Source organism: Ahaetulla prasina, chromosome 1 (assembly GCF_028640845.1).
Source record: "Ahaetulla prasina isolate Xishuangbanna chromosome 1, ASM2864084v1, whole genome shotgun sequence".
NCBI lineage: Eukaryota > Metazoa > Chordata > Lepidosauria > Squamata > Colubridae > Ahaetulla > Ahaetulla prasina.
In genome coordinates this window covers 165,068,298-165,094,523 of record NC_080539.1, presented here as the reverse complement: position 1 = coordinate 165,094,523, position 26,226 = coordinate 165,068,298, and the positions used below count along the sequence as shown (strand labels likewise).

The 26,226-nt window shown below is 40.1% G+C and overlaps 2 protein-coding genes across 7 annotated transcripts in view; both read left to right on the top strand.

Moving 5' to 3' along the window:
• Positions 1–26,226, top strand: part of SPATA24 (spermatogenesis associated 24) — a 40,272-nt gene that overhangs the window by 2,959 nt on the left and 11,087 nt on the right. For 2 of the 6 annotated variants that reach the window (XM_058180605.1, XM_058180594.1), the window contains 5 exons: positions 1,922–1,987; positions 2,247–2,377; positions 5,277–5,347; positions 5,640–5,742; positions 8,022–11,757. In XM_058180605.1, the coding sequence (XP_058036588.1) occupies positions 1,922–1,987; positions 2,247–2,377; positions 5,277–5,347; positions 5,640–5,742; positions 8,022–8,112 (462 nt within the window). In that variant the 3' untranslated portion in view covers positions 8,113–11,757. The other 4 variants (XR_009154863.1, XM_058180625.1, XM_058180634.1 and 1 more) reach the window with 4 other exon arrangements.
• On the top strand, positions 20,419–25,738 carry PROB1 (proline rich basic protein 1). The gene has a single exon (XM_058180714.1). The coding sequence runs from the start codon at positions 20,640–20,642 to the stop codon at positions 25,023–25,025; it is 4,386 nt and encodes a 1,461-aa protein (XP_058036697.1). The 5' UTR covers positions 20,419–20,639; the 3' UTR covers positions 25,026–25,738.

Genomic DNA, 26,226 nt, shown 5'->3' with positions numbered 1-26,226 from the left:
AGGCTAAAATCTTTTTCTATTAATATTTCAAAAAAAAAAATTCTTTCAAAAATGATACTTTTGTCTCTTGCCATTTTTGATGCATTAGTCTCTGTCTTTCCTTCATTACTCCTTTTGAAAAGTCAGTCACAATATTTCCTAATAGTTCCTTATGTCCAAGAATCCACGAGTTACTGCCGTATATTCCCTCAATCCGAAAAGAGAACTCTTGGAAAGCATTAACCCTGTGAATTTTTCCATTTCGGGAGACAGCCTCCTGTAGCACAACTTCAGGCTTTTCATCCAAACTTTTTAAAAAAGGCTTCTTTACATCCATTCCATATTCCAAGTCCTGATTACTTTGGTTAATTTCCTCCAAACTCTCATCCAAAACGCCTCCATTTTTTTCCAATTCGTATTGTTGAATAATTAAATACATTCTTTCTGTATAATCCTGTATAAAGTCACGAATCCATTCTTCTGAAAAAACCTTCATGGCAAAGTTCTTGCTGAAAATCCCCTTATGAAATACTTAAACAAACTAAAATAATCCAACAATCCACAGTCCAGTACAATAAGATAAAATCTCCATTCAGTTTCACTTTCTCAACAAGTAAACGCCATTTTATTTCATTGTGTTGATTGTAGATGAGAGAAAAAAAAATTATTATTTTTTTAAAAGAAAAAATAGAAGTCAGATTTAATACTTGCAATTTAAATGACTGATCTCCTGTGTTTTATTCCGTCTGCTTATAAATATCCATAACAATCAATTGAAGCAGAAGTGGTCGCTCTCTTCTCTGTCTGCTTAAAGCAGAAACACACTGGGGCTGGAGCTTTGCAGAAGGAATTCCAGGGAACTTTCCCTTTCGAGTTCCCCAAACGGGGCCTCTAGAGAGAGCTCTACCCTTCCCTCTTCTGCTCTTTCCCTTCTCCTTACCGGGGAAGGTACTTTCAGCCGTTGATTTCGCCGGCTTTTACAGAATCCCAGCGCGGGCGCCCTTAGGGCGTCCTTCGGAGAGAGCGGAGCCACCAGAAGCCCCCCATTTGCCAATTTCCAATGGGCCCAGAAGGTCTGAAAATCAGCTGGCCGGCGCACGCATGCGCACTGGAGCTGAGCTAGGGCAATATTCACATGCCCACAGATATCCACGTGCCACCTGTGGCACGCATGCCATAGGTTCGCCATCACGGCAATATAGCAATAGCCTATAGGATGCATTTAGACTCTTAAGGATCTACCCTGGATATCTAATCTGAGCTGGGTCACTCAAACAAATTCTTTTGTCCATGCCACTGTTCCTACAACAATACTGAAGAGTGTGGTCAGAGAACTAATCCTCTCATTTGGTTGTCTGTGTTGTGCAAACAGCTGACTGGTGTGTAGGTTAATTGTTCCTTTGCAGATCTCAAGAGACAACATGGTAGGCTTGATGAAAATGGGGATTCTCAGGGCACTCTGTTGTTGCTTTCCGTTTTCTCCTGTGAGCAACATAATGATTAAAAAAAATGTGCAAGAGAAATGAAGGGTTTCTTGACTATCTAAAGAGGTTCTCATCCCATTTGGGCCATTGCAGATGTTTTGTGTTTGTGTATATGCTAAATGAAAATAAAATGTAAAAAGGATGTGACCGCTTCCTTTGCACATACTATCAGAGTTAAAAGGCCACAAGGACAACTGAGAGAGAGAGAGAGAGACATCCTAAGTCATGCACTTCCACAGACAGTTAACTCACTGGAGTAACAGATTCTTAGTCAGCCATGTGTGAACATAGCTGTAGTAATTTAAAATAGATAACAATTTTTGAAATAAACAGGTTGATTTATATTTAGATGTGCTTAAGTATACTCAGCTCAACATCTAACTGCATATAGTTGAGATCTGAGCTAATGATAAGTTTATTATATACAAATAATAACTTACAAAATGTTTTTTTAATAGATAAACATACAGAAAGAGAACTCAGTAAATAAGGAGGAATATGACGCTGTTTTGAAGAAACTAGAGGTGTGTAAGCTTCCACTTACTAATCTGTGGTATTTCTTCTCTTGTGTAAAAAAATACTCTGATATCTGAAAGTTGTATCCTAGATGTCAGGTAAACTTTACATGTATTGTTACTGTTTCCAATAATAAGAATTACACTGTAAGATTATAATGGTTTCAGATTTACCTGAATACTTGAAAACTGGAGAGAACAAACATGATACGTGGTGGCTAACATTTAATCTATAACACACATTCTTCAGTTGTACTTTAATTTGCAGAAAGAAGAGAAAGAACATGCAGAGACAAAGAACACCTTAGCTATAACATCTGAACGCCTGCAGTTTGCCCTAGGAGAGATTGATATTTTGTCGAAACAACTTGAGTGGGAGAAACAAGCATTTGACAAGGCGTAAGCTTGTAACTTGGTGGGGGAAACCCTATGAATAGAAGTGGTTTTATAGTTTCCTTGGGGTAAATTATTTCACTCTCCTTAAATTAGTCATCACATAATCTATTTTATAGAAGCCAACCCTTGCCCTTCTCTCACCTTCTAATTCTTCTGGCAACAGCTATGGTCATCTAAATGCTGGGAAAAACAAAACCCAAAGATATGCAAAGTTAGCATCACTTCAGTCACTGGTTTCAATAAACTTAAGCATAGTTAATTGCATTAAATCATATACTATTTATTTTTTAAAATATTACCAGCAGATTTAAAATTTACAACAAAGATGTGGAATGTGGAATGTTGCTGGCTAATATTGAGATTAGATTAGGAATCCCCAAACTCTTCAATTCACCAACCCTTTCATTATGTATCATATTGTTCATCGACACCTCCACCCCAAATATTTATTGTATGAAAATAATTTAATATCTTAAATAATAGTTCTGTGAATAATAATACTAATCACACTGTAATGAATAGTCCCTATTGACCGCTTTGAAAAAGATTTTATTAAACCAAACCTGTTGACAATCTCTTTCCTGATACTGCCATTGGGCAATGCCCACATTAGGAGCCACATATTAGAAGAATTAATTGATTACAACTATACACAACAATACTCAATGCTACAAAGAGCTCCATGTGAATTTGAATCGCTACAATATAATACTGCACATCAGGGGTGAAATCTACAAATTTTCTCTACCGGTTCGGTGGGCATGGCTTAATTGGTGGGCGTGGCTTGGTGGTCAGATGACTGGGTGGGCGTGGCCAATAACAATAAATAATAAAAATAATGAACAAAGTATACAAAACAATAAGAAGTACCAAAAACCAACTTTCACACTTTACACACAACACAACACAACACAACTGACTCACACACAATGTAAAAGCAGCTGCACTTCACCCAAAATGGCCCCTGCAACAAGCAGGAACCTCACACAGCCACAAAAAGCTCAAAAACCAATTTTCACACTTTACACACACACAACATAATACAACTGACTCACACACACACACACACAATGCCACATACAGCTTTGTGAGATTTTGTGTGTTTGTGTAATTAGAGTGAAACACTACAGAAACACACCAAATCTCAGAAAGCTGCACAAATATTTTATTTTATTATTTTATTTTATTTATATTTTTTAGATCAGGGGTCTCCAACCTTAGTAACTTTAAGGTTTGTGGATTTCAATTCCCAGAGTTCCTCAGCCAGCAAAGCAGGCAGATTAAGTTGCTCTGAGGAGATGGATTGCAGGCAGGCAGATTCAGTTGCTAGCTGATGCAACTGATGTAAAGCATGGCTTTCCCAGCTGGAAAGGAGCAGTAATAAGGTAAGTGCCTCATCACAGCCCAGAACCTCTTAAAAGGAGGTTTTCTACAAGCTCTTCAACTGAAGAGCTTGTAGAAAACATGTTTTTCAAGGTTCTGGTGATGAGGAACTCAGCTGGGATCGCCAGAGGAGCCTTTTAAAACCTTTTTTTTAAACAATCTCTTCAGCCGAAGAAGTTGTTAAAAAAAAGAGTTTAAAGGGTTCTGACAATCTCAGCTGAGATCATCAAAGGCTTTTTTTTTACTTTTAAAGGCATGTTTTCAGCTGAAGAAAAACTGCTTTTAAAAGTAAAAAAAAACCACCTCTGATGATGGTGCGGCTCAGCAGAGGCAGGGGGCGGGGCCAGGGATTTTTGCTACCAGTTCTCCGAACCACCAGCCGCCATCACTACCGGTCCGAACTGGGAGCATTTCATCCCTGCTGCACATATAAAATACATATTGCATATATAAAATAAATGGCAGAAGCTTAAAGGGAGTCCAGGATTAGGAGGACTGAGAGAGGCCCTACTCACAATAACTCCCACCCTTGTAACTTCCACGTTGGACTATTGTAACATGCTCTATATGGGGTTGCCCCTGAAGACCATTTAGAAACTCCAGCTGGTGCAGAATGCGACCATGCAGGTAGTAAATCGTGACATATATATAGCACATATAAATTCTGTGTGCACTGGTTACTGGTATATTTCCAGGTACAATTCAAGGTGCTGGTGGTTACCTTTAAAGGCCTACGTGGCCTGGGACTAGGGTACCTGAGGGATTGCCTTTTTTGCCTTTTTTCAAGAGTTGCTATCCATCCAACCAGGTCAAGCAAGATAGGCATGCTGCAGATCCTGTCAGCCAAAGAATGTCCATTGGATGGGGATCAAAAGACCAGCTTTTTCCTCACTGGCCCCAGCTCTATGGAACATCCTCTCTTCAGAGATTAGTGTGGCCCCAACCCTGTTAGCCTTTTGTAAGGCCCAAAATCCTGGCTATGTTCCTAAAGCTGGGATGCGGGAATATATCAAAGGCCCTGTTTCCTGCTATATTGCTAAATGATCAAATATCTTGCTCCTATGCATATTTAATATGTATGTTTTAGTGTTTTATTGGTTTTACTATTTCATTGTTTTAAAATGCTTTTCACATTTTTAGGTAATATATTTTTTCAGTTGTAAGCCACCCAGAGTCATTTGACTGAGATGGACAGCCATAGAAATTGAACAAACAAACAAATAAATATCGGGTCAATTATATGATGACTCACTTCAACAACCAGCATGACTTAACAACCATAATTCCAGGCTCAATTACAGTTGTAAATTTAGGCCTATCTGTAACTCACGTTGCTCTGCAGATCAGACAGTTCGATAGTTTCAGACATGAATCTGGTAAATTCTAAGTGATATGTATTATAATTCATGTTACCCAAAATATAAACAAAAATGCTTGGAGTCCCTATTTCCTCTATAGTTAATAACTCTGTTACATCAAATATGTAAATAAAATCGATTTGTTGTTACTTGTCTTGTAGACTTTCTCAAGTAAACAGTAAAGTGCTGAAACAATCACTTCAGAAAGACAAACTGATAAGCAAATGTACAGGTAAGTTCAACAGAAATTTGAAATGTTTGAAGGGCACGTTGACTTTTTAAAAATAAAACACTTCTAAATGCATGCTTTCAAATAATATCTATCTTGCAATAGGATCAGCCTGTTTAATTTTTTTAGGTACACAACTCTTTAAAATTTGCTATCTAAGGTTAGGATTCTAAGGGCATGTTGAGCGTTAGGAGGGGAAACAGATCTGCCCATTGAAACTCATAAATGGATTGTGCTATACATTTTGAGACTAAGGAAGAGGAAAACTTAAATGACTCCCAACTTCCCATTGTAGAAATTGAAACCCATATTCAGAAGCAGGAAAATATTCTCAGCTGCAAAGAAAATGAAATCAAGGAATTGCATTACTTCGTCAACAAGCAAAAGCAAATCTTAAAGTAAGTACTTCGAGCTGAGATTTCTTTCTCTTTATTCACTGTTAATTTCAGCGGGAGACAAAAGTATTTAAAATACTTGAGCAAATTCAGTGAATAATGATTTGATTTGTATGGCTGCCCATCTTAGACCATATCTAACTAGTGGGATGGGCAGATAGCCACAGAGAGAGGCAGTTCCATAAATAATCTGGCTGTTGTGACCTAGGCCCAAGTAGTTATTACCAGACACAATCAGTCCTAAACAAACATATTTTATTAGAACAGCTGAGAATTACTTCATTCTCAGCTTAGTCCAAATTAATTCCAAAACAAAGTCCTTCAGAAAAAGTCCTTCGGTCTTATCACAAACCTTTGTCTTCTTTGGTATCCTGCCAAAAGCTTTTCTTGGCAAAACCCCAAGAAGTTCAGAAACAAGAGATGCCAACTCAAAAGAAATGTAGCAACGTTGCTTTCCTACAAAGAGCCCAAGAGTCTTTGCTGCTGTTTTAAGCCTTATGAGAGGAGCCAATCATTTCCTGGCCTTACTCCTGAGTCGTCCTTTTTGCTTTAGCTGCTCTTGCCTTCTGGCAGCTCTTCGCATGCGTGCACTAGGAACAGGGTCATCCTGTTCCTCTGCCTCTCTGCTGTCAGTCTCTGGAGGCTCCGGAGTCCACGCATTGCTCCCAGATGGCCCTGGCCCCATCTCTGTCTCTGATGCAGAACCCTTGTCTGGGCCTTTTCCTGACTCCAGGACTGGCCCATGGTCCTCCCCAGCCTCCTCACTGTTCGACTCCACTGCTAGCTTTGTGGGCTGCTGGCAGACCACAACACTAGCTTTATCCCACAAACATAAAAGTTGAATTGCACCTGGAAAGAAACTGGAAGCCAGTGCAGTTCACCTTGCAACAATATGCCAAACTAAGAGATGTCCAGCATTATGCACGCTGCCACATGCTACACCCGTTGTAACTTCTGGGTGGTCTTCAAGGACAGCCCCATATAGAGCAGATTGTAGTAATCCAAACAGAAAGTGACTAAGGCCCTTTGGAATGAACTTCCCCCAGGACTTCACCAACTTCCTGACCTTCGAACCTTCCGCCGCGAGCTGAAGACATATTTATTCATCCGCGCAGGACTGGCATAGGGTTTTAGATTTTATTTGGTTTTAATTTTAGTGGGTTTTATCGTTTTAAAGATATTTTAATTTGGGCCAAATTGAATAAGTTTTTTAAATATTATTTTATTCTGTATTTATATTGTTGTCTTTTTATTTGGCTGTAAACCGCCCTGAGTCCTTCGGGAGAAGGGCGGTATAAAAAATTGATTAAATAAATAAAATAAATAAATAAGGCCTGAACAAAGCTTTCCAGTCCAGGAATAGGCATAAATGGCTCACAAGATGGGCAAAGATCCCCCTGGCCAGTTTCCACCTGTTCCATCCCAGTTTCTATAGGCAGCATGGTTGAATTTTCCTCTTGATATAATCAATTTCTTTCAATTTTGTTATATGTATAGTGTTTGGTTTCAGACTGTCCACTGTCTGTTAGTTCCTTAGTTCTCAATAGGTAAATCAAAGAAAAAACTGATATAATATTTAATGGGTCATAATATTCCTGCTTCCTGGATATATCTGATTTATATCCATTGTTGGTTTCCTAACTAGGTTTCCTGCTTTTTATTCTTTTCGCTTCATTTCTATCTGCCTTTCTTTTTGACAACTTCCAGTTTGTTTTCAGAGGCTTTAGGCCTGTTTTGATATTACATGGTTTTAGCAAGAATGTTTTTTCCCTTTGGTATACCCATGAGGTAATATTTAATTCAAAATTGCCATACGAAGTTATCATACTTTAACAAAATGGCTAAATTAAACATAATTCTTCTGGTTTTCATAGACGCTGCAGTTGATCACAATTAATAGAAAAGGGTGAGCCTCTTAGCAGTCATACCAAAGCAAGGGAAAATATGATGCATCAAGCCCAGGAGTTGAAGGATTGCTGTAACTCCCTTCCTTCCTTCCTTCCTTCCTTCCTTCCTTCTTTCCTCCCTCCCTCCCTCCCTCCCTCTTCCAATAATATATGATTATTACAACAACTAAACCAGCTCCATTACTGCCTAAGCACCCATATGTTGTTTTCTCTGAAGTAGCAGTGATAATAAATCTTTTCAACTACATGTATATTGGGAAGGACTTTGTATGGGTACATTCATCCATTTTTCTCTTTGACTTATTCAACATATCAAACTCAATGTAGGGGCTCTTACTATATTGTTAATGGTTATGTATTATTGTTGCTTCACAGGAAACAAGCATCTGAATTCAAAATACAGATGCAACAAGAAAATTACATAGCAAATGTACTTGGAAAAAGGCTAAAGAAAAAAATTAAGTAACTACAGAAGCATTCTCTTGAATTACCATTGCTAACAGCTTAGGACTGTTTTTCTTCTCTAAAGATTTCCCAGGTTTTCTCACTGAAAAATTCACAAAATATCAAGTTTTCATTTCTCATTGGTTTTATTGGGCCAAAATTGGATATCTTTTATTTATGCATTTGTCTAAAATAGTGGGAATACAACACAGCTATCTTGATATGTTATTGTTTGAATGTTTTGTTTAATTCCTATCAAGGAACATAATTAATGGTGGGAAGGGCAATAAAACAAGAAGACTATCTTATCCCAATTCATTATGTTGTGTGAAACATATGAGCAATTAAACTAGAAGTTTTGCAGTAAGAAATGAGCTCCTGAATTTTTCATGGTCTCTAGAAAAGACTTGAACAGTTCTGCAGATTTGAAAAATTTTGCAGATGAGGAAGAATCAGCCAGGCAACTATAAAGATCTAATAATGAGAAGGCAGACCTCTGATAGGAGCACCCTAACCATTTTAGTATAGTACAGAGCTGTCAAACTTGCAGCCCGTGGGCTGGATGCATCACACGCTGGCCGTTTTAGCAAAGGGGGTGAAAAGTCCCGTTACATCATGTGACACTGCCGTGACGACGTGAGTTTGAAACCTGGTATAGTACTTCACAGATTATCACAAATACTTTCTAATTGTCTCTATCTTGGAAAAGAGGTTCTTGTGATCCAGGTAATCAGCTATCTCTGCATTACATCACCTGGAGATATGTCCTCTTTTGAAGACACCATACATTGGAAAAGTAATATATTTTGGCTTGCCACATTTACAAAACTATATAATGTACCAGTTATAGGTAGATAACAGGGAGACATTAAAAAGTGAAACCTGCTCCAGATAGAAATGGTCAATTTCAGTTTAGTCTCTTCTGGCTCTTTTCCCAGTAAATGTCCATCACCTGGCCTTTATTCCATATATGATCCCCATGAATTGGTTCTCCCAGCTTACTTTGATCTTACATCCTATACAGATCTTAGATTTATATGAATGGCTGAGTTGTGTGTGTTGAGAACAACTCAGCTTAACATTTTGGATTCTGGTACTTCAAAACCTCAGTTAATATACTGTGTTTACCTTAAATTGTTGTGAGATTTACATGTTTTTTTTATTAATTCCCAAGCATTTAAATTTAGCTCCATTAGTGAACTGATCTGACTCAGAGTATCCAGTAGCATGATCTTGGCATGGCTGTAGTGGATTAGCACCTGCTGCTGTTCCTTTGCTACCCCTTTTTGAAAAAATAAATAAACAACATACTTTGCTATAGTTTCCACTAAGTGCAGCCTGTTGTATCTCATTCCACATGTTGTAAACTGATATACACTTATCTATGTTTATCTGCTGGTTGGTTTGAAGAGAAAGAAAAAAATTAATATCTCCTATTTTATGGATAAAAGGTGGCTCAAGAGACTAGGATGCTGACCTGTTGAGCGAAAGGTTGGCAGCTCAGCGGTTCGAATCCCTAGTGCTGCCATGTAACGGGGTGAGCTCCCGTTACTTGTCCCAGCTTCTGCCAACCTAGCAGTTTTGATAGGACGTAAAAATGCAAGTAGAAAAATAGGGACCACCTTTGGTGGGAAGGTAACAGCGTTCCATGGGCCTTTGGCGTTGAGTCAAGCCGGCCACATGACCACGGAGACGTCTTCGGACAGTGCTGGCTCTTCAGCTTTGAAACGGAGATGAGCACTGCCCCCTAGAGTTGGCAACGACTAACACGTATGTGCGAGGGGAACCTTTACCTTTACCTTATTTTATGGATATTGAACATAAGAGGGATATTTTATATAAGGCTTGAAAAGCCATCTTTTAGCTCAAGTTGAAACCTTTCTGGCACCCTCTTTAGGTACAAACAGATTGGATCTCCATTGTGAATTAGCCATTTCAATTAATTATCTTGGCTACATTTCAGTATTGAGGTGATGTTTGGGGAATTGGATCAATAAAGCCATATGGCATTTAGATGCTGAAACATTTATAAGAACTCATATTGTACTAGTAGTCCAAGTACTTTCAGTGGTAATACTAATTTTGCATCTACTTATTAATAGAGGTTTCGTTGCTAGTACTGTTTGGAATAAACATTCACCTTTGCCACTGAAAAACATCTTCAGTACTTGTATATAAAGAATGAATCAGTCACAGTGACAAAGCATAACATGAGAAATTAAACAGAAGATAATACGGAAAGTAAGTAGGAATGCTTGAAATTTCCTCAGTCCTGGTGAATAAAATTTAGCCTAAGGTCACCCAAAGGGATTTTTTAAAGGTATTTTATGAACATTCAAAATAGCATTTTTTTGTTGTTGTTGTTTACATTTATACCCCGCCCTTCTCCGAAGACTCAGGGTGGCTTACAGTGTATAAGGCAATAATCTCATTCTATTTGTATATTTTTTACAAAGTCAACTTATTGCCCCCCCAACAATCTGGGTCCTCATTTTACCTACCTTATAAAGGATGGAAGGCTGAGTCAACCTTGGGCCGGGCTTGAACCTGCAGTAATTGCAGGCTTCTGTGTTCTTAATAACAGGCCTTACCAGCCTGAGCTATCCGGCCCTTCCCATTGATATTGCATTGGTATTGTATGCACTGTTTCCATCATTAAAAAAAAGAAGAAGACTCTTAAACTTGACTCTGTGTTTATATGGAATATCCATCTAGTCTTCAGTCAAGGAGAAATGGCTTGTCCCTGCCTTCCAGAATACATTTGTACTTCTCAGTCTGGTTTATGGGACTGGGATTTCCAGTTTCCCTTCCAAATGTTATTCATCTTTAGCTTCTATGCCCTGTCAAGGTCAGTAAGTTCCTATTTCATGCTGAGGTAATATGTTGTAGAACAAAGTCACCTTAAAATGTATTAAATCTATGATCAGAAAAGTGTATACAGTAATAAATAAAAATGCCACATTTTAGGAAACATCTCTCTTTGACAGCATAATTGATATGGAGTAGCCCAAACTCTTCAGAAATTCAGCCACTCCACAAAGGTGCAGCCAGATTATCAACCGCTGGTGAGAGCAGCTGTGCTTTCATGCTGAGCCATTTCTCTTTCATAAAGTGTCCCAGGATAAGCCAGAAGGTTTTCAGAATCACAGAACCAGGTTTTAAAAATGCATCTATGTTTGCCCCAGTGAGGATATAGTATTTTATTTCCCATTTAGAGAGAAAGAGCTTCACACTTTCAGCCTGGAAATCTAGGTAATTAAGAGATGGTCATTTTGGGAAAGGAATGTGTAGAAGACAGAGAGTGATGGTTATAGAAAAATGTGTATGTGCAAAGATAATAGAAGAGTAGGGTGGATGTCTCCTCTCTCAAAATGATCCCTGGGAAAGATTATTTGGATGAATGATTGATTTATGAAAGGGTACCAATGAGCTTGCTTTAAATATTCATTTCACCACATTCAGTGGCAGATCACAAAGGTCAGGTTCTCCATGGCCTACAGAGACCCCAAAAATGGCAGACTGAAAACCATGGTGAGTGAAGAACTTGTGAATAGACTGGCTCTTCGAAATCTCTCTAGACAAGGAGAGGAGTTGAGTTTGCACACAAGTGTGCTAGACAGTTGCTCCTCATTAGGAGATTATAAGGTAAATAACTGTTTTTGGCATGTTTAGAACTTTGGGAGGTAAGTTTTAAGTACAACTTTGTAGAAATTACAGTAACAATTTTTAATAAACAACAAAAGGGAGATTAAAACTTTGATTTAGAAAGTTACAAATGGACTAAGAGTCCAGATAAATTTGAAAGATGATTTTGAAATTAATTATAAAAAATCCTTCCAAGAGCAAAATATTTCTGTTTTGAATTTTTAAAAAGTTAGATTTTTAAAAATTGGACACTAGAGGGAAGTAAAGATTACAATTAAAGGAGAACACATCAACCCATAATTGCAGAAAATAAGCAAAGTATTCTAACACTGGATAAACTGAAGGATATTGTTAAAAAATGGATTCAGAAATTAATACTAATAGTATGGAGAGACTGTGCCTAAAAGATGTTATGGAAGAGGAACACGTTTCACCTGACAAGGTCAAGACTGATTGAAAGGGGTTTATAAATGACAGGCTGCAAGAATGACATGGAAAACGATGCTACACAAAGCTGATGTTTCGATAATTAAGAAATATACAAAGAAGCAAAACAAGATGGTTGTACCATCTCATTGTGAGAAAGACTTCTGCTAATGCTGCCACAGATCAAGGCTGAGCCTAGCTAGGACATAAAACATCCTTTCTTTGAATGAGATAAATTATCCTTTTTGCCATAAGTCAAATAGAGTATGATGAAGAGCTCCTGTTAGAGCAGTGGTGTCAAACTCAAAGCCCATGGGCCAAATGCGGCCTGCGGGGTGCTTAGATCTGGTCTGTGAGCCAACCCTGGAAACAGCAAAGGACCAGCCCAGGGTGCCTCTGCCACTGAAAATGGAGCTCCGTTTTTATTGACAGAGGGTTGCAGGAGGACGTCGCAGCCAAAAACGGGGCCTCAATGAGTGATGGGGAGCTGGCCATGCCCACCCTGGCCACACACACTCCGAGGTCAAATGCAGCCCTCACTGGAATCGAGTTTGATACCCCTGTGTTAGAGAATTGGATATTTGCGCTCTCAGAGCCTTTACAGACAGACCAAAGGAGCACAGCTTGGATAGCCTCTTCCTGCCCCACCCCATATCAGCTGAATCCAATCCTCCAAGTGACAACTGTCAGGTTGAACTTGCTCTCTCAGCTGTCACAGTAGGAACTCTTCCAAGTTCTGTACATAGGTAAGTGGCAATTTGTTACTATTCCTGTTGTTTTGCCTGGCACGAAAACCGCATGGCATCCAGGGATCTGAAAGTGGTTAATAACGAGCTATGATTTCTCCAGTTCAAACAATAAATCAGCTTAAATATCCACCATGGGGCTCTGAGAAAATAACAGGAGTTCAAAGATACGAAAAGAAATTGGGGCAAGTAACCTGGGCCCATTTTTTTTTCCTGTAACCAACTGTGCCAGGATTCTCCCTTGTTCCACTGACCTGATCTGAAATTATAAATTGTAATCTAATTAGCTAGAGAAGATAATAGCGACAGAAAACTCCTCACTCCTCACTCCCTATGGAGCACAATTCCAGTGTTGTGGTACTCCTAAGTAGGTGATAAAACCTTTACAAGAGAGGGTCCTTGTGAAAAAAGGCAGTGCTTTGATGACCAGAGATGAGGTGGGCTTCCACTCTCCTGGTCTTTCAGGAGTATCTGAAGACCTGGCTCTGCAGATTGGCTTGAGACTTGAAGAAGACACACAAATCTGGGATTGATTAGGACCTTGAACGCCCCCCACCCCGGCCACCTTCTGCCTCTTTAATGTTCATTACAGGTAGTTCTTAACTTACAACAGTTCATTCAGTGATCATAAGGGCCTCTGTGGCTCAGACTGCTAAGACAGTCTGTTATTAACAGAGCTGCTTGCTCTGTTATTAACAGCAGCTGCTTGCAATTACTGCAGGTTCTAGTCCCACCAGGCCCAAGATTGACTCAGCCTTCCATCCTTTATACGGTAGGTAAAATGAGGACCCAGATTGTTGGGGGCAATAAGTTGACTTTGTATATAATATACAAATGGATGAAGACTATTGCTAACATAGTGTAAGCCGCCCTGAGTCTTCGGAGAAGGGCGGGATATAAATGCAAATTAAAAAAAAAGAGAAGAGAAGGGCAGGATATAAATGCTAATAAAAAAAAAATTCAAAGTTACAACAGCACTGAAAAATGTAACTTATAACTGTTTCCCCCACCACCACATTTATAACCTTTGCAGCATCCCTAGGGTCATGTGATCAAAATTCAGATGCTTGGCAACTGGTTCATATTTATGACAATTGCAGTGTTCCAGGGACACATGATCCCCTTTTGTGACCTTTTGACAAGCAAAGTCAATGGGGAAGCCAGATTTACTTAACAACTGGGTTACTAACTTAACAACTGCAATGATTCACTTAACAAATGTGGCACGAAAGGTCTAATATGGGGCAAAACTGACTTAACAAATGTCTCACGGTAACAACATAAATTTTGGGCTCAATTGTGGTTCTAAATCGAGGACTACCTGTATAATATTCTATTTCTGCTTTAACTGCTGCCTATTGGAATATAGTATTTTAAAAAATATTAAACGTTAATTGCAATATTCTATTTCTGTTTTAACTTTCTCCTGTTGGAACATAGTATTTATATGTTTTTTTTAATGTTTTTAATTGTGTACCGCCCAGAGTTGCAGCCTCTAAATATACATGAAATAAATAGATAAAATGGCATGTTCTGCTCATGACCAGATAATTGTTCAATTAGCACTGAAAAGACCTCCATGATAGGATTATAGGCCTTGTTGTTGGATCAAGCCAGCCTGTAATAATGAAGGCCAGAGGGGAGGAGAAAAAATATTTATAAGCTTATTCAATAAAGTTGACACAAGTAACGATAATGTTCTAAGAAAATCAGGGAGTGAAAAAGAACACCCCTTCCTTCACAAAGGAGCAACAACTACATTTTTATCCTCCATCCAACTTTCTTGCCTTGACACCAGTGGTGGGTTGCCCCCGGTTCGGACCGGTTCTATAGAACCGGTAGTAAAACCGGTGGGAGGCTCCACCCACTGACCCAAATGTCATCAAAAGTGATCTGCGCATGCACAGAAGAGCATGCGCGGGCACGATGCGAACCGGTAGTAAAAGTAAGTAGAACCCACCCCTGCTTGACACACATATTTCTTCTGCAAGTGGGTGTTTATGGACGCTTGCTTGGTATTGCATACTTTCTTCCTGGTATGCGCTATGGAGGGCAGGACTCATCTTAGAAACTATTAACAAATACACCAAGAGACACATTAAAGGTTTTCTACTGGTTGGTCCTGTTGAGCAAAGGTGGCATCCCAGCAGCATGTGAATCAAGGGCTTTCTCCCAAAAGCTGTGATGACAACGGCACGTTTCTAAGATGGACTTAATTAACCATAGTTATTGGTGGATTTCAAAAATTTTTACTATTGGTTCTGTGGGCATGGCTTGGTGGGCATGGCTTGGTGGGCCTGGCATGGGAAGAATACTGTAAAATCTCCATTCCCTCCCCAATCCAGGGGAAGGTGACTGCAAAATCCCCATTTCCTCCGGATCAGCTGGGACTCAGAAGGCAGAGAATAGATGGGGGCGGGGCCAGTCAGAATTTTTACTACCGATTCTCCAAACTACTCAAAATTTCCACTACCGGTTCTCCAGAACTGGTCAGAACCTGCTGAAACCCACCTCTGATAGCTAGGGGCTGGGGAGAATTAGCAAGCAGTTTTTCAATTAAAAAAAAACACCAAAAAAAATGCATGACGGGCTGAAAGAATTTGTGGGGACATAAATTTCATGCCTCTAGAAGCAATCTGATCTTCTGGCAGCAGCTCTTCAAACTTTCAGTCAGACATTTTTTCAGTCCTATCTGGAGACACCAGAAAGGGAGCGAAGTCTTCTCTATGCAAAGCATTTGGCCTGCTATGAAACGGACTGGGGTGGGCAGGAGTGTTCTAGCAGCAAGTGGTCACAGTGTCAACTTTCTGAACAGACTGGAGACCAGGAATAAGGGCTAAGGGAGCAGGAGGGGATGGCTTCCAAACTGCCTTAGTAACAAGCCAGAAGTCCCAATTTGGACCTCTCACTTAAATGCCCTCTGAAAAGAGCTTCTGCTGGCAGGAAAAACCAAGCGGGAGAGACGGAGAAGCAGAATACCAGTATATATGCATGTGCTTTGTTCTAACATGGCCCCAGGAAAAAATAAAATAAAACAGTAAAAAGACAACCTGGAATGTGAAAGCCGTCCAAAGGCACTTGTAGGATACTGGTGGACCAAATGAAGAGACCATTTCATTTCCTGCCTACTCAATCTATGTGCTTGCTAGCTTTGGTGTTTTTTGTTTGCATTATGTAAGCAAGTATGGATGTTAGCTGACATTTGCCTAGTTTTGCATGCCTATTTATTTTTTTGCATATATTTGCCTGTGAAATATAGATTGGGCAATAGGCAGTGGTGGGATTCAGCCAGTTCGCACCTATTTGGGAGAACCAGTTGTTAACTTTCTAAGCAGTTCGGAGAACCGGTTGTTGGAAGAAATCTTATTTTGTTTTTTCCCACTTTACAGGGCTAATCCTGTAAGGAACGCAGGAGGAAAACATTCTGGTGGTGTTTCTAGCCTAATCTTTATTGCCCTGCTTACAAAAACTGCCTCTCTGGTTAACCCTTATTACATTGTAACAGCTAAGGCGAAGTGCCCATCGATGTGAATGACGTTGAATCCCACCACTGACAATAGGTCAGTATTTTGCTCCTGCAAATGTTTTCTTAATGTTACTTCTTTGAAATGTGTGTGTGTGTGTGTGTGTGTGTGTGTGTGTGTGTGTGTGTGTGTGTTATGCATGAGAATCATGTGGTTTGGATTTGCAGGGTCTGAATCATCTTTGCTTGGTTTTGTTCATTAGTTGAGTTGACGGTTTCTGGGCCTCATCAAATTGTTTTTTGAAACGTGAATATTGGAGCAGAAAATTCTATTTAGAAAGAGGGGAATCTGAATTCTGCAATTAAGGCCTCAGCTTTTCCTGGTAACTACAATAACTATTTTGTGGCAATGTTTATAATGTGCTCTTATAACTTCTCTTGCCCTCCAAAAGTTACTGATTTATTTGAAGTCATTCTAGTTTATCTTGAAAATTAATCACCAGATATTAACACTTAGGCTTATATATATTGCTTCATAATGCTTTACAGCCCTCTCTAAGCAGTTTACAGAGTCAGCATATTGTCCCCAACAATCTGGGTTCTAATTTTAACGACCTTGGAAAGATGGAAGGCTGAGTCAACCTTGAGCCGATCAGGAACAAATTCCTCTTTGTGGGCAGAGTTAGCTTGCAATATTGCATTCTAACCCCTGCAGCACCCAGGCTCCTATTATAACAATATAATTATAATAATGCCACCTGATACCCAGCTACACTGTAGGCAGTTTACAATTTTTAAATCAGTTACAAAGTATAACACAAAAACAGCCATATTCCAACCATCTACTATCTGAGTTTAAGATTTAGTCCATCATTAGATTTTATATATTTTTTATCCCACCTTTATTATTATTTTTTTTATTCGAAAAGTTTTACAGAAAAAAAAAATTCCCCCCCTTTCCCCCCAACCCCCCTCCCTTCACTAATACCCTCCCCCCTCCCCCCTGGCTTCCCGGAACAAGCACAAGGTATAGTTAAAAATAAGACAAACATATGCTAAGAAAATTTTCTCCCAAAACTATTATACCAATTTTCCTTCTCTAGCTCTGACTTCCTCCTAACATAACCAAAATCCTTCAAAAAAAAATAAAAAAAAAAATTAAGAATTAACAATAGTAAAATATATAAATCAATAGAACAAATTAATCCTAAAGTATTTAAAACCAACTAAAGCATAAAAATCCAATCCAATTCAAAAAATATGTCCCTTATAACTTCTATAACCATATAATTTCCCCCCCATGTCTTTCTTACATAAGATCTTTTGAAAATATTCTATTTAAAATTTAGTGCAACACCTTATAAAATTTCAATACAGAAAATTACAATATCTATTCAACTTTAGTCCTTCCTCATCAAAATCCAGTATAGATCCAAATATCTAGTCTTTTATGATAGATATAAAACATATAATCAACCCATTTCTTCCAGATTCCTCACAAATTGTCTTTCCGGGACACTAATATTTTTGTCTATTAATATTTTAAAAAAACCTTGTTTCAAGAATAATACTTTTGTCTCTTGCCATTTTTTTTGGTGCATTAATCTCTGTCTTTCCTTCATTACTCCTTTTAAAAAGTCAATCACAATATTTCCTAGTAATTCCTTATGTCCAAGAATCCAAAAATTACTGCCGTATATTCCATCAGTCCAAAAAGAGAACTCTTGGGAAACATTAAGCTTGTGAGTCTTTTCCATTTGAGGGACAATCTCCTGTAGCACAAATTCAGGCAGTTCATCCAAACTATTTAAAGAAAACTTCTTTACATCACCTTGTTTCTTCACGATCAAATCTTCATATTTATCCACTTTTATTTGTATCTCCTGCATTCCATTTTCCGAATGATTGCACTGGTTAATTTGCTCCAAGCTCTCATCCAAAACGTCCCCATTTTTTATCAATTCATATTTTTGAATAATTAAATACATACTTTCTGTGTAGTCCTGTATAAAGTCACAAATCCATTCTTCTGAAAGAACCTCCATGACAAAGTTCCTGCTGAGAATCCCCTTGTAAAGTACTTAAACAACGTAATATAATCCAACAGTCCACAGTCAAACACAATAAGATAAAATCTCCATTCAGTTTCGATTCAACAGCAAAGCTCCCTTTGATGTATCGCTCTGCTTTCAGTTTCTCTAAAACGAAACTCAAGGGGGGGCGGAAATGTCTCTTTTTTAAAAAAAAAAAAGGTAGAAGTCAGAAAATCAAAAATACTTGCAAACCAATAATTGTTCACTCACGCTTGTTCCGCCTGCTTTTAGTAACCACAAAAAGAAATCAATTGCTAGCAGAAGTGGACACCTTCCTCTTTTCCTGCTTTTTCAGGAGCGCAGTGAATACTGGAGGTTGGGGGAGGGGTTCAAGGGGATTCGACCTTTCAGGACTTTGCATTACAAAAACAAAGCCCCTAGGGGAATCTACCACAATTCCCCCCCCCTTACTCTTTCTCTCTCTTTCAACCAGAGAGAGAAATTAAGCCGGGATCAGTTGTTATGTCCGGCTTTTACCATATTCAATGCGGAGTGCCATAAATTAGCACCCAGCGAGAAAGGTGGCGCCACCCAGAAGCCCATCCCACCTTTATTATTAACTCAGGATAACAAACTTACCTAATATTCCTTCCATCTTCAATTTACCCCACAACAACCACCCTGTGAGGTGAGTTGGGCTGAGAGAGAAAAAAGAAGACTAGCTCAAAACCATCCAGCCTTCTTTCATGTCTAAGCTGGGACTAGAACTCATAGTCGTTTGGTTTCTAGACCTGCAGCTTAATCATTAAATCAAACTGGTTCATGCAGTGATTTCTTTTCTGCTTTTACTACAAAGCAATAGAACAACCCAAAAGAGGCCTTTTTATGTTTTACTTTTGATGTGTAATAGAAGAGAGAAGGGACATTTGTTGATTTCATGGAGCCCTCAGAAACAAGACTAAAGTCAACACTGGCAGCGTAGATTTGTCGGTGAATTCAAAACTGGGCAATTGGCTGATTTGAGGAGGAGGAGAAAGAGCTGGGGGAAGGATGAAGTAGTTTCTGCAAACTCATTGCCAGGAAGAATCACCAGATGGAGAAGACAAAGAGGAGTGAATTGTGTACTGGGTTTCAGGTGTAATAGAATAACAGAGTTGGAAGGGACCTTGGAGATCATCTAACCCAACTCCCTACTCAAGTAGGAGACCCTATCTCATTTCAGACAAGTGGCTGTCCAATCTCTTCTTAAAAACTTCCAGTGTTGGTGCACTCACAACTTCTGAAGGTAATTTGTTCTACTGGTTAACTGTTCTGTCAGAAAATTTCTCTTTAGTTCTAGGTTGCTTCTCTCCTTGGTTAATTTCCATTCATTGCGTCTTGTCCTGCCTTCAAGTGCTTTGGAGAATAGGTTGAACTCCTCTTCTTTATGGCAACCCCTCAAATATTGGAACATTGCTATTATATCACCCCAGTCCTTCTTTTCACTAGACTAGCCAGATTATTCATCTTTACAAAGAATTGCTAATACAGTGGATGATGTACAACAGAATTCCTTGACTCAGTTACTCACACCCATAACCTTATTCATGGACATTTCAGTTATATAAGTGCAGGGTTAGAAGAGTTTTTTTTTTAAATTATCCCACGACAACATCCTTCCAGATACTTTCCCCCTTTGTTCTCACTACTATTTTATGCAACTGTATGTAGATAAAATGAACACAATTCAAAGGCTAACATTTCTTTAATTGGATTGCAAGCCGAAGATTCTGGTGGTAATTTTATGTTAACTCATTATATTTATGGGCAAAAGGTGTTCTGCAAAGCATTCACTTTTCAGAGTAAGTTGCATTTTGAAACCAGCTATTACACATTGACATGAGATACTGCTCTCTCTCTCTCTCTCTCTCTCTCTCTCTCTCTCTCTCCCACAAGCAATCAGAGGTAGCACTGATATTTTTGTTTGTATGCTGTTTTTATAGCACACTATTTATATGTGTGTGCGTGTATGTGTGTTTCTATTTTCTCGGCACGATTTGCAAAGCCACATGACCTAACCAAGGATTTGGCCTTTTTTCTCATGAGGGGATTAAAGACAGGGGGAGTGGAGGTGGAACCTGAGCTTCAATTAGAAGATCAAGTTCTAAAGGTTGAGTGGGAAGAGTCCCAGCTGCACTCAGGATGAAAAAAGGATCCAGTCGTCTATTGTCTCATTACAGACTCATACGATCTCCAAATGTTCCCCTCTGGGTCACGTAAGAGCCCACTTCCTTCTCAGCCTGTTGGAGTGAATGAAGAAGACCTTAGCAGCTACAACTGCAGAGTCCACTCGGCCCTGGAGAAAGAAGAGAGCCATGTTTCTAGCAATTGCACCTCCGACACTTCTAGCTCTTATCGTTCGGCGCCGAGCTCGGAAGAGGCCGAGAGCTTTAAAGACTGTATTGAATACTTGGACGAAGCTGGAGGGGATCGTATCACGCAATGCACTTACTGTGACGCGGAATACGAACAAGCAATGTTGATACTCTCTGCAGATCAGACAAAACTTGCTCGCAAAAGCAGAATCTCCGCAGCTACAGCCAGACAACCCCACAGGACTTTGAATGATGTCAGCAACTCTTACCAAGGGAAAAGAAATAGTTCTTCTGCATCATCTGGAGACATCCAAGTTCATTTCCCCCCAAATAAGAGCAAGACTTTGGGAGGCTCAATGCCAGTCCAAGGGGCGAGAGTGCAGAGCCTGCAAGCAGACCTCCCCAGTGCTATAAAAGATCAAAACTGGAGAGACAAACTCTGCTTCAGTGGTAAGGAAAGCCAACAGGTTCAGACGTCAATCAAAACTAATAATAGCTCAGACCCAGTATGCAGTAGTGGAATGGGTCTAGTCACACCAAGGCTGCAGCCAGGAGACAGCAGCGGATCTAAATACTTGGATCATCCTGCACAATTCAGTGCTGATAAATCCAAGGAAATGTTGCCCAGTGCTCGCAAGCTGAAGAAGAGCAGCCTTGGCAGTCGACCGCATGGTCCTGTAAGTAGCAAATCAGCATGCCCCAGATATAATTTTGTTGAAAATTCAGGTGTTTTGAGTGATTCCGATGAGGCTGATAATGAAGTGGAAAAGCTCACTGCTGGGTCTTTCCGGAGCCTCTCGTGTCCCCAAGGCAGTTACCTAGATATGTATAGTTCTAGTAATGGGACGTCATCCAGCCTGTCCAATTCCTTGCCAGAAGATTGTAATGGACTGAACAGGTGGCCGGCGTGCAGTGATCAAAGGAAAACAATGTTGGTTGGCCACAGCAAAGGAAACTGGACGTTCCCACCACCAGGCAAAGACCCAGAAACAGAACTGCTCAGTGGAGTCCTGGGGAAGGAACACATTGAGTGCCTTGATTTCAGACAAGAGAATGCAGATAGCAAAAAGAGCCTGTCTAAAAAGAGAATGGTGCCCAAACGCCAGATCCAGTTGAGACGGAAGGACAAAAAGGAGACGGGCTTTTGTGCTCCTGGCGAGCCTGCGTCCATGCAGTCATTCACACAGCCAAGGAAAGACCCGTCTGCAAAAGGGAGGAATATTAGTGATGAGTTTCGGATAAATTATAAGCAGTTTCTAAAAGCGGCTTCTCTAGGCAGCGCTTATAGCAAAACCAAGCTTGCTTCCAATCTAGTGAAAAACGTCTTGGCTAAAAAACTGCAATATGAGCAAAGGATTAAAATGGAACAAGCTTCCATCCAGGACAGCTCACCTTCCTCGGTCCCTTCCTCCATCAGTACTGATCTCCAGGGGGATAGCTTAGAAGGCAAGTCAAGTTCTTTGTCCAAATCCGATTGCAGTTTCTCAACCGAGGACGTGCAGAGCCATTCCACCACCAGCGAGCGGTCTGAACCTCTTGCTATCAGTGAGGGAGGCAGAAATACCTTAAGGCCAACGAAGGGAGTTGTGCTCAATAAGCAGCTGAGAGAGAATGTCTACAAACTGAAGAATACATTTAATGAGCTGAATGAGAGAATGAAGTACCAAGAAGACGCTCCATTGGACAGACTCCCTGTCTCGGCAGAAGGTGGGGTGAACGTTCTAGAATCGAGCAACATCAGAAAAGAGGCCTCTGGGGAAAGGCAGGAATATTGGAGAGCCCGAGCCGTGTTTGAGGCCATGCAGGACGACCCCAAAACCTTACCTCTGGCTCCCAAATTTGCAAAGTCACAAAAGCCATGGCCAAATCTGAAGCAGCGAGCTATCCAGCAAAAGAAGGCCCTGCATTCAAAAGAAGATACCTTTCCTTTTAAACCTTCAAGCCTGGCGGGGCCCAAAGATACCTCTAGGAACACCTTTGTATCCAAAACTAAAGAAATGAAACTCGTCCCACAGATGAAGAATAAGCACAGTGTTCCCAATGCCTTCAGGCACACATCTTGGGACAGAGGTTTCACCACCAAAAGGGTGCCGACATTTCAGAGCATGAAACTGTCCTCAATCATTGTTCCAGCGTCTGGCAAATTCCACAACACCGGCAGATTCGATTGTCCTAAAGCAACTTTCACCGAGGAAACTGCTCACATGCCAGACAAAGGGAATGTGAGGACACATCAATCCAGAGGGGTTAGAAAAATAGTGAACGAGGCATACAACTTTGGCTTTAAATCCACAGAGGCTTCCAGTGCTGACCAGAGTTCTAGTGCAGAAAAAAGTGAAAACGACAACTTAACTGGGTTTCCAAAGGAATCCACTACCATCTCTCCTCTCTTCATACACTGCACCTCAATATGTAGGAAAGACTACGTACCGGCAGGACGTCACACGCAGGAGAAAAAGCAAGAGCAACCCGAAGGCTTAGATATGTCAACACTTTCTCTCCAGGAGGCCAGTACAAAGATGTCCAGGGACCATTTTCCTCCCATGACATCAAACAAAAGTTCAGCAATGGGTGAATCTGGGGTACATATTACTACAATTCAGTCCAAGAAATTAGCTGTCGGAAATAAAGAATTTCAGCCCACAGTTAAAAAGAAACCAGTATTTTGCGAGCGGAGTGAATTAAATGTCAGACCCGCTTCCACCACTGCCAAGAAAGAATCTCAGCTTAATATTCAAGTGAACAGTTCTATCTCCAAGCAGCCACACACAACGGCAGGTGATTATTTCCCCTGTGTGGGTTATTCGGCAGTAGATGATAGGATGAACAGAGAAACCTGGCCTCAGTTTAATCACAGAGAAAATAAAGCTGTTGCTTCATCTGAGATCATTGTGATTCCACCATCGGCCTATGTCCAGGAAATCTCAATGAGAGAGAATAACTGTTCGACTAAAAGTCGTATGCAGGACTCTTGCAAAGTAGAAGAAGCTGAACTGCCCTACCAGAAACATCGATCCTGCGAAACCCTCACAGTGGGTCCCAAGGACGGGAAAGGTTACTCTGTCCTTTCGAAAGAAGAAAATATATTTTCTGAATCGCTGCCATGCTGTGAAAACTATCGGTACCCACAAGCTACCCGAGTTCCAGTCATAAATATTCCAAAATTGCAGATGCAAACTCCAGCAAATAATCAATACATTGATAGAGCATATGAAACAACAGCATCGGAAGACAGAAAGCCCTTAGACGGCCACCACAGAATACATTCAGAAAGTATAATTTCAGATAATCCATTAACAGCAAGAGAATATATGGAAGGAATCAAGCTTGTGTCGAATTCGATGTTTACCCCAAAAATCTCTGAGGAAAAAGTCCACGACTCTGGATGTGATTATTTTAATAACAGCCACCAGGCAACAAATGAACAGTATTTTTCTACTACCCAAGCTGACAACACAAATTACTTAACTATTCCTGTGAAAACACATCCATCTGAGCCAGACCCTAAGCAGTCGCCACCTTTGCACATGGATAACACTTCGTTCACCTCCAATGTTTCTTTCCAGCCAGGAGTGGACCTATCTGGAAATAAAATGAGCAATGAATTTTTCCCATCAAAACAAATGGAGAGGAAAACTCCCTCTGATCATTTGTTATACAGCGCCCCATGCCTTGGGCAACTCCCCCTAAGGCATGAAGAGTCCCCCAGTTTCCCAAGAAGAAATGAAAGAGTTTCACCTTTGGGTAAAAGTGCTCCAAGCCCAACAAGACATTTTGCTGCTCCTCTACAGGCACATCGAAAAATGCTGGTTGATCCCGAGAGCGGCAAATGCTATTATGTAGAATCCCCAAGGCAACCTCAGTTGAAGATGCTTTATGACCCAGAGACAGGACAATACATTGAAGTATTAATACCACCAGCTCCTCTGCCACCACACAGTGGACTTTACCAACCGCCTTTTCCATCAATGGTCATGAACCCAGGAAGTTATGGGCAACCTTACATGACATATTCTGGATGTCCAGGTTTTCCCCCTCCACCTGCACCACCTGGCCCTCTGGATCTCCAAGACCAACTGCCTGTTCAAGAAAACGCAAACTTTAGTGATGGTTTTAACCATTTTGCAAAGCATGAAGCTCCTTCAGTTCCTGATGGCAACTATATGGAAAGTTTATATTATATTCCCACTGGGATGAATTCAAGTCCTAATCCTAGCCAAGTTTTATATTCTCCGTCTACAAGTTCTGGTCCTTTGCCTAGGATGTGACATGCAATGAAACAAACAAGCACTTCTGCCAAAAACTAGGTTGGTTTTTTTTTTCAGATCCTCCTTCTCCTCCTTCTTCTCCTTCTCCTCCTTCTTCTCCTTCTCATAAATGTTAAGCCAAACCTCTTTGCCTGAATCTTGGAAAAGGATATGGCAGGAAAGTTGGTTGCCTTTTGTTCGGTTTATTAGTTTGTTGGGTTCTGAAGGATTTGAGAGGTAATGAGAAACCAAGCCTCATTGAACACACTTCACTTCCTTGACAAATGTATTTTTACGCAAACATCTCTGTCAATAATACGTCACATTCTGGTGCTAACTGAACTCAATGGGAGTTTTGGGAGGCTTTTCCAATGGAAGGACCAGGATCAGCCTACAAGGTTTTCATTTACAGTTCTCAGTTTGTATCTTGAGGTATGTTATAAAGTGCAGTATTCTGTTGTTGATCCTGCTCCTGAGGAAGTCACAACCTTTGACTCTTCTGTAGAAATGAAATGTTCATTCAGTCAAGTTTTATGAATATTATGGACAAATCACCAATAGTTACAGACGTCATTGTTTCTTACCGATACTCCACTTTTGCCATTAGAGTTCAATCAATTAGTAAAGCTTTGTTATGAGAACCGAAGGCCACGCGGGTCGGACAACCTGAGAAGAAGGCTTGGATCATCCCCTGAGCTTCATCTTTGCCAAAGCTCTGTACGAAAGGGACAGATCTTGTGACTTCAGCCTTGGTGAGTAGCACAATAGAAATGGTGTTTAACAAAAGGGGAGGGTATTTGTGAGGAGATGGCAAAAAGTATCATGTGTGACGTCACACATGTGCAAGGATATCATCACACAAATAGCATTGTGTCGTTTTTATGATGACATCACGATACATGAAACTTCTTTGTGGCTAGTACTGAAGGCCTATGTTATGAATGCTAATGTACCAGAAGGGAGAGTAATCCTTGCCAATAGACAGAAAAGAGTTCATTGAAGAAGGTTTGGTAATTATATGTGATTAACAGAGCAAGTTAATATCTGGCTTCACACATCATGATTTGGTTTTGCCTTAACATGATTAAAAAGCAAGCTGTAGCTTACAAAACCAATGTACCTAAATGATGAATTTGTATTTGAGAGAGATGCCCAACACAGGATAACCAAGCACAGAAGCAAGCAACATGCCTGCTCCTTTAATAATTATGTAGGACAGAGA

Excerpts from the sequence above, each read along its gene's own strand:
- PROB1 (XM_058180714.1), top strand. The coding sequence starts at position 20,640 with ATGTTCCCCTCTGGGTCACGTAAGAGCCCACTTCCTTCTCAGCCTGTT.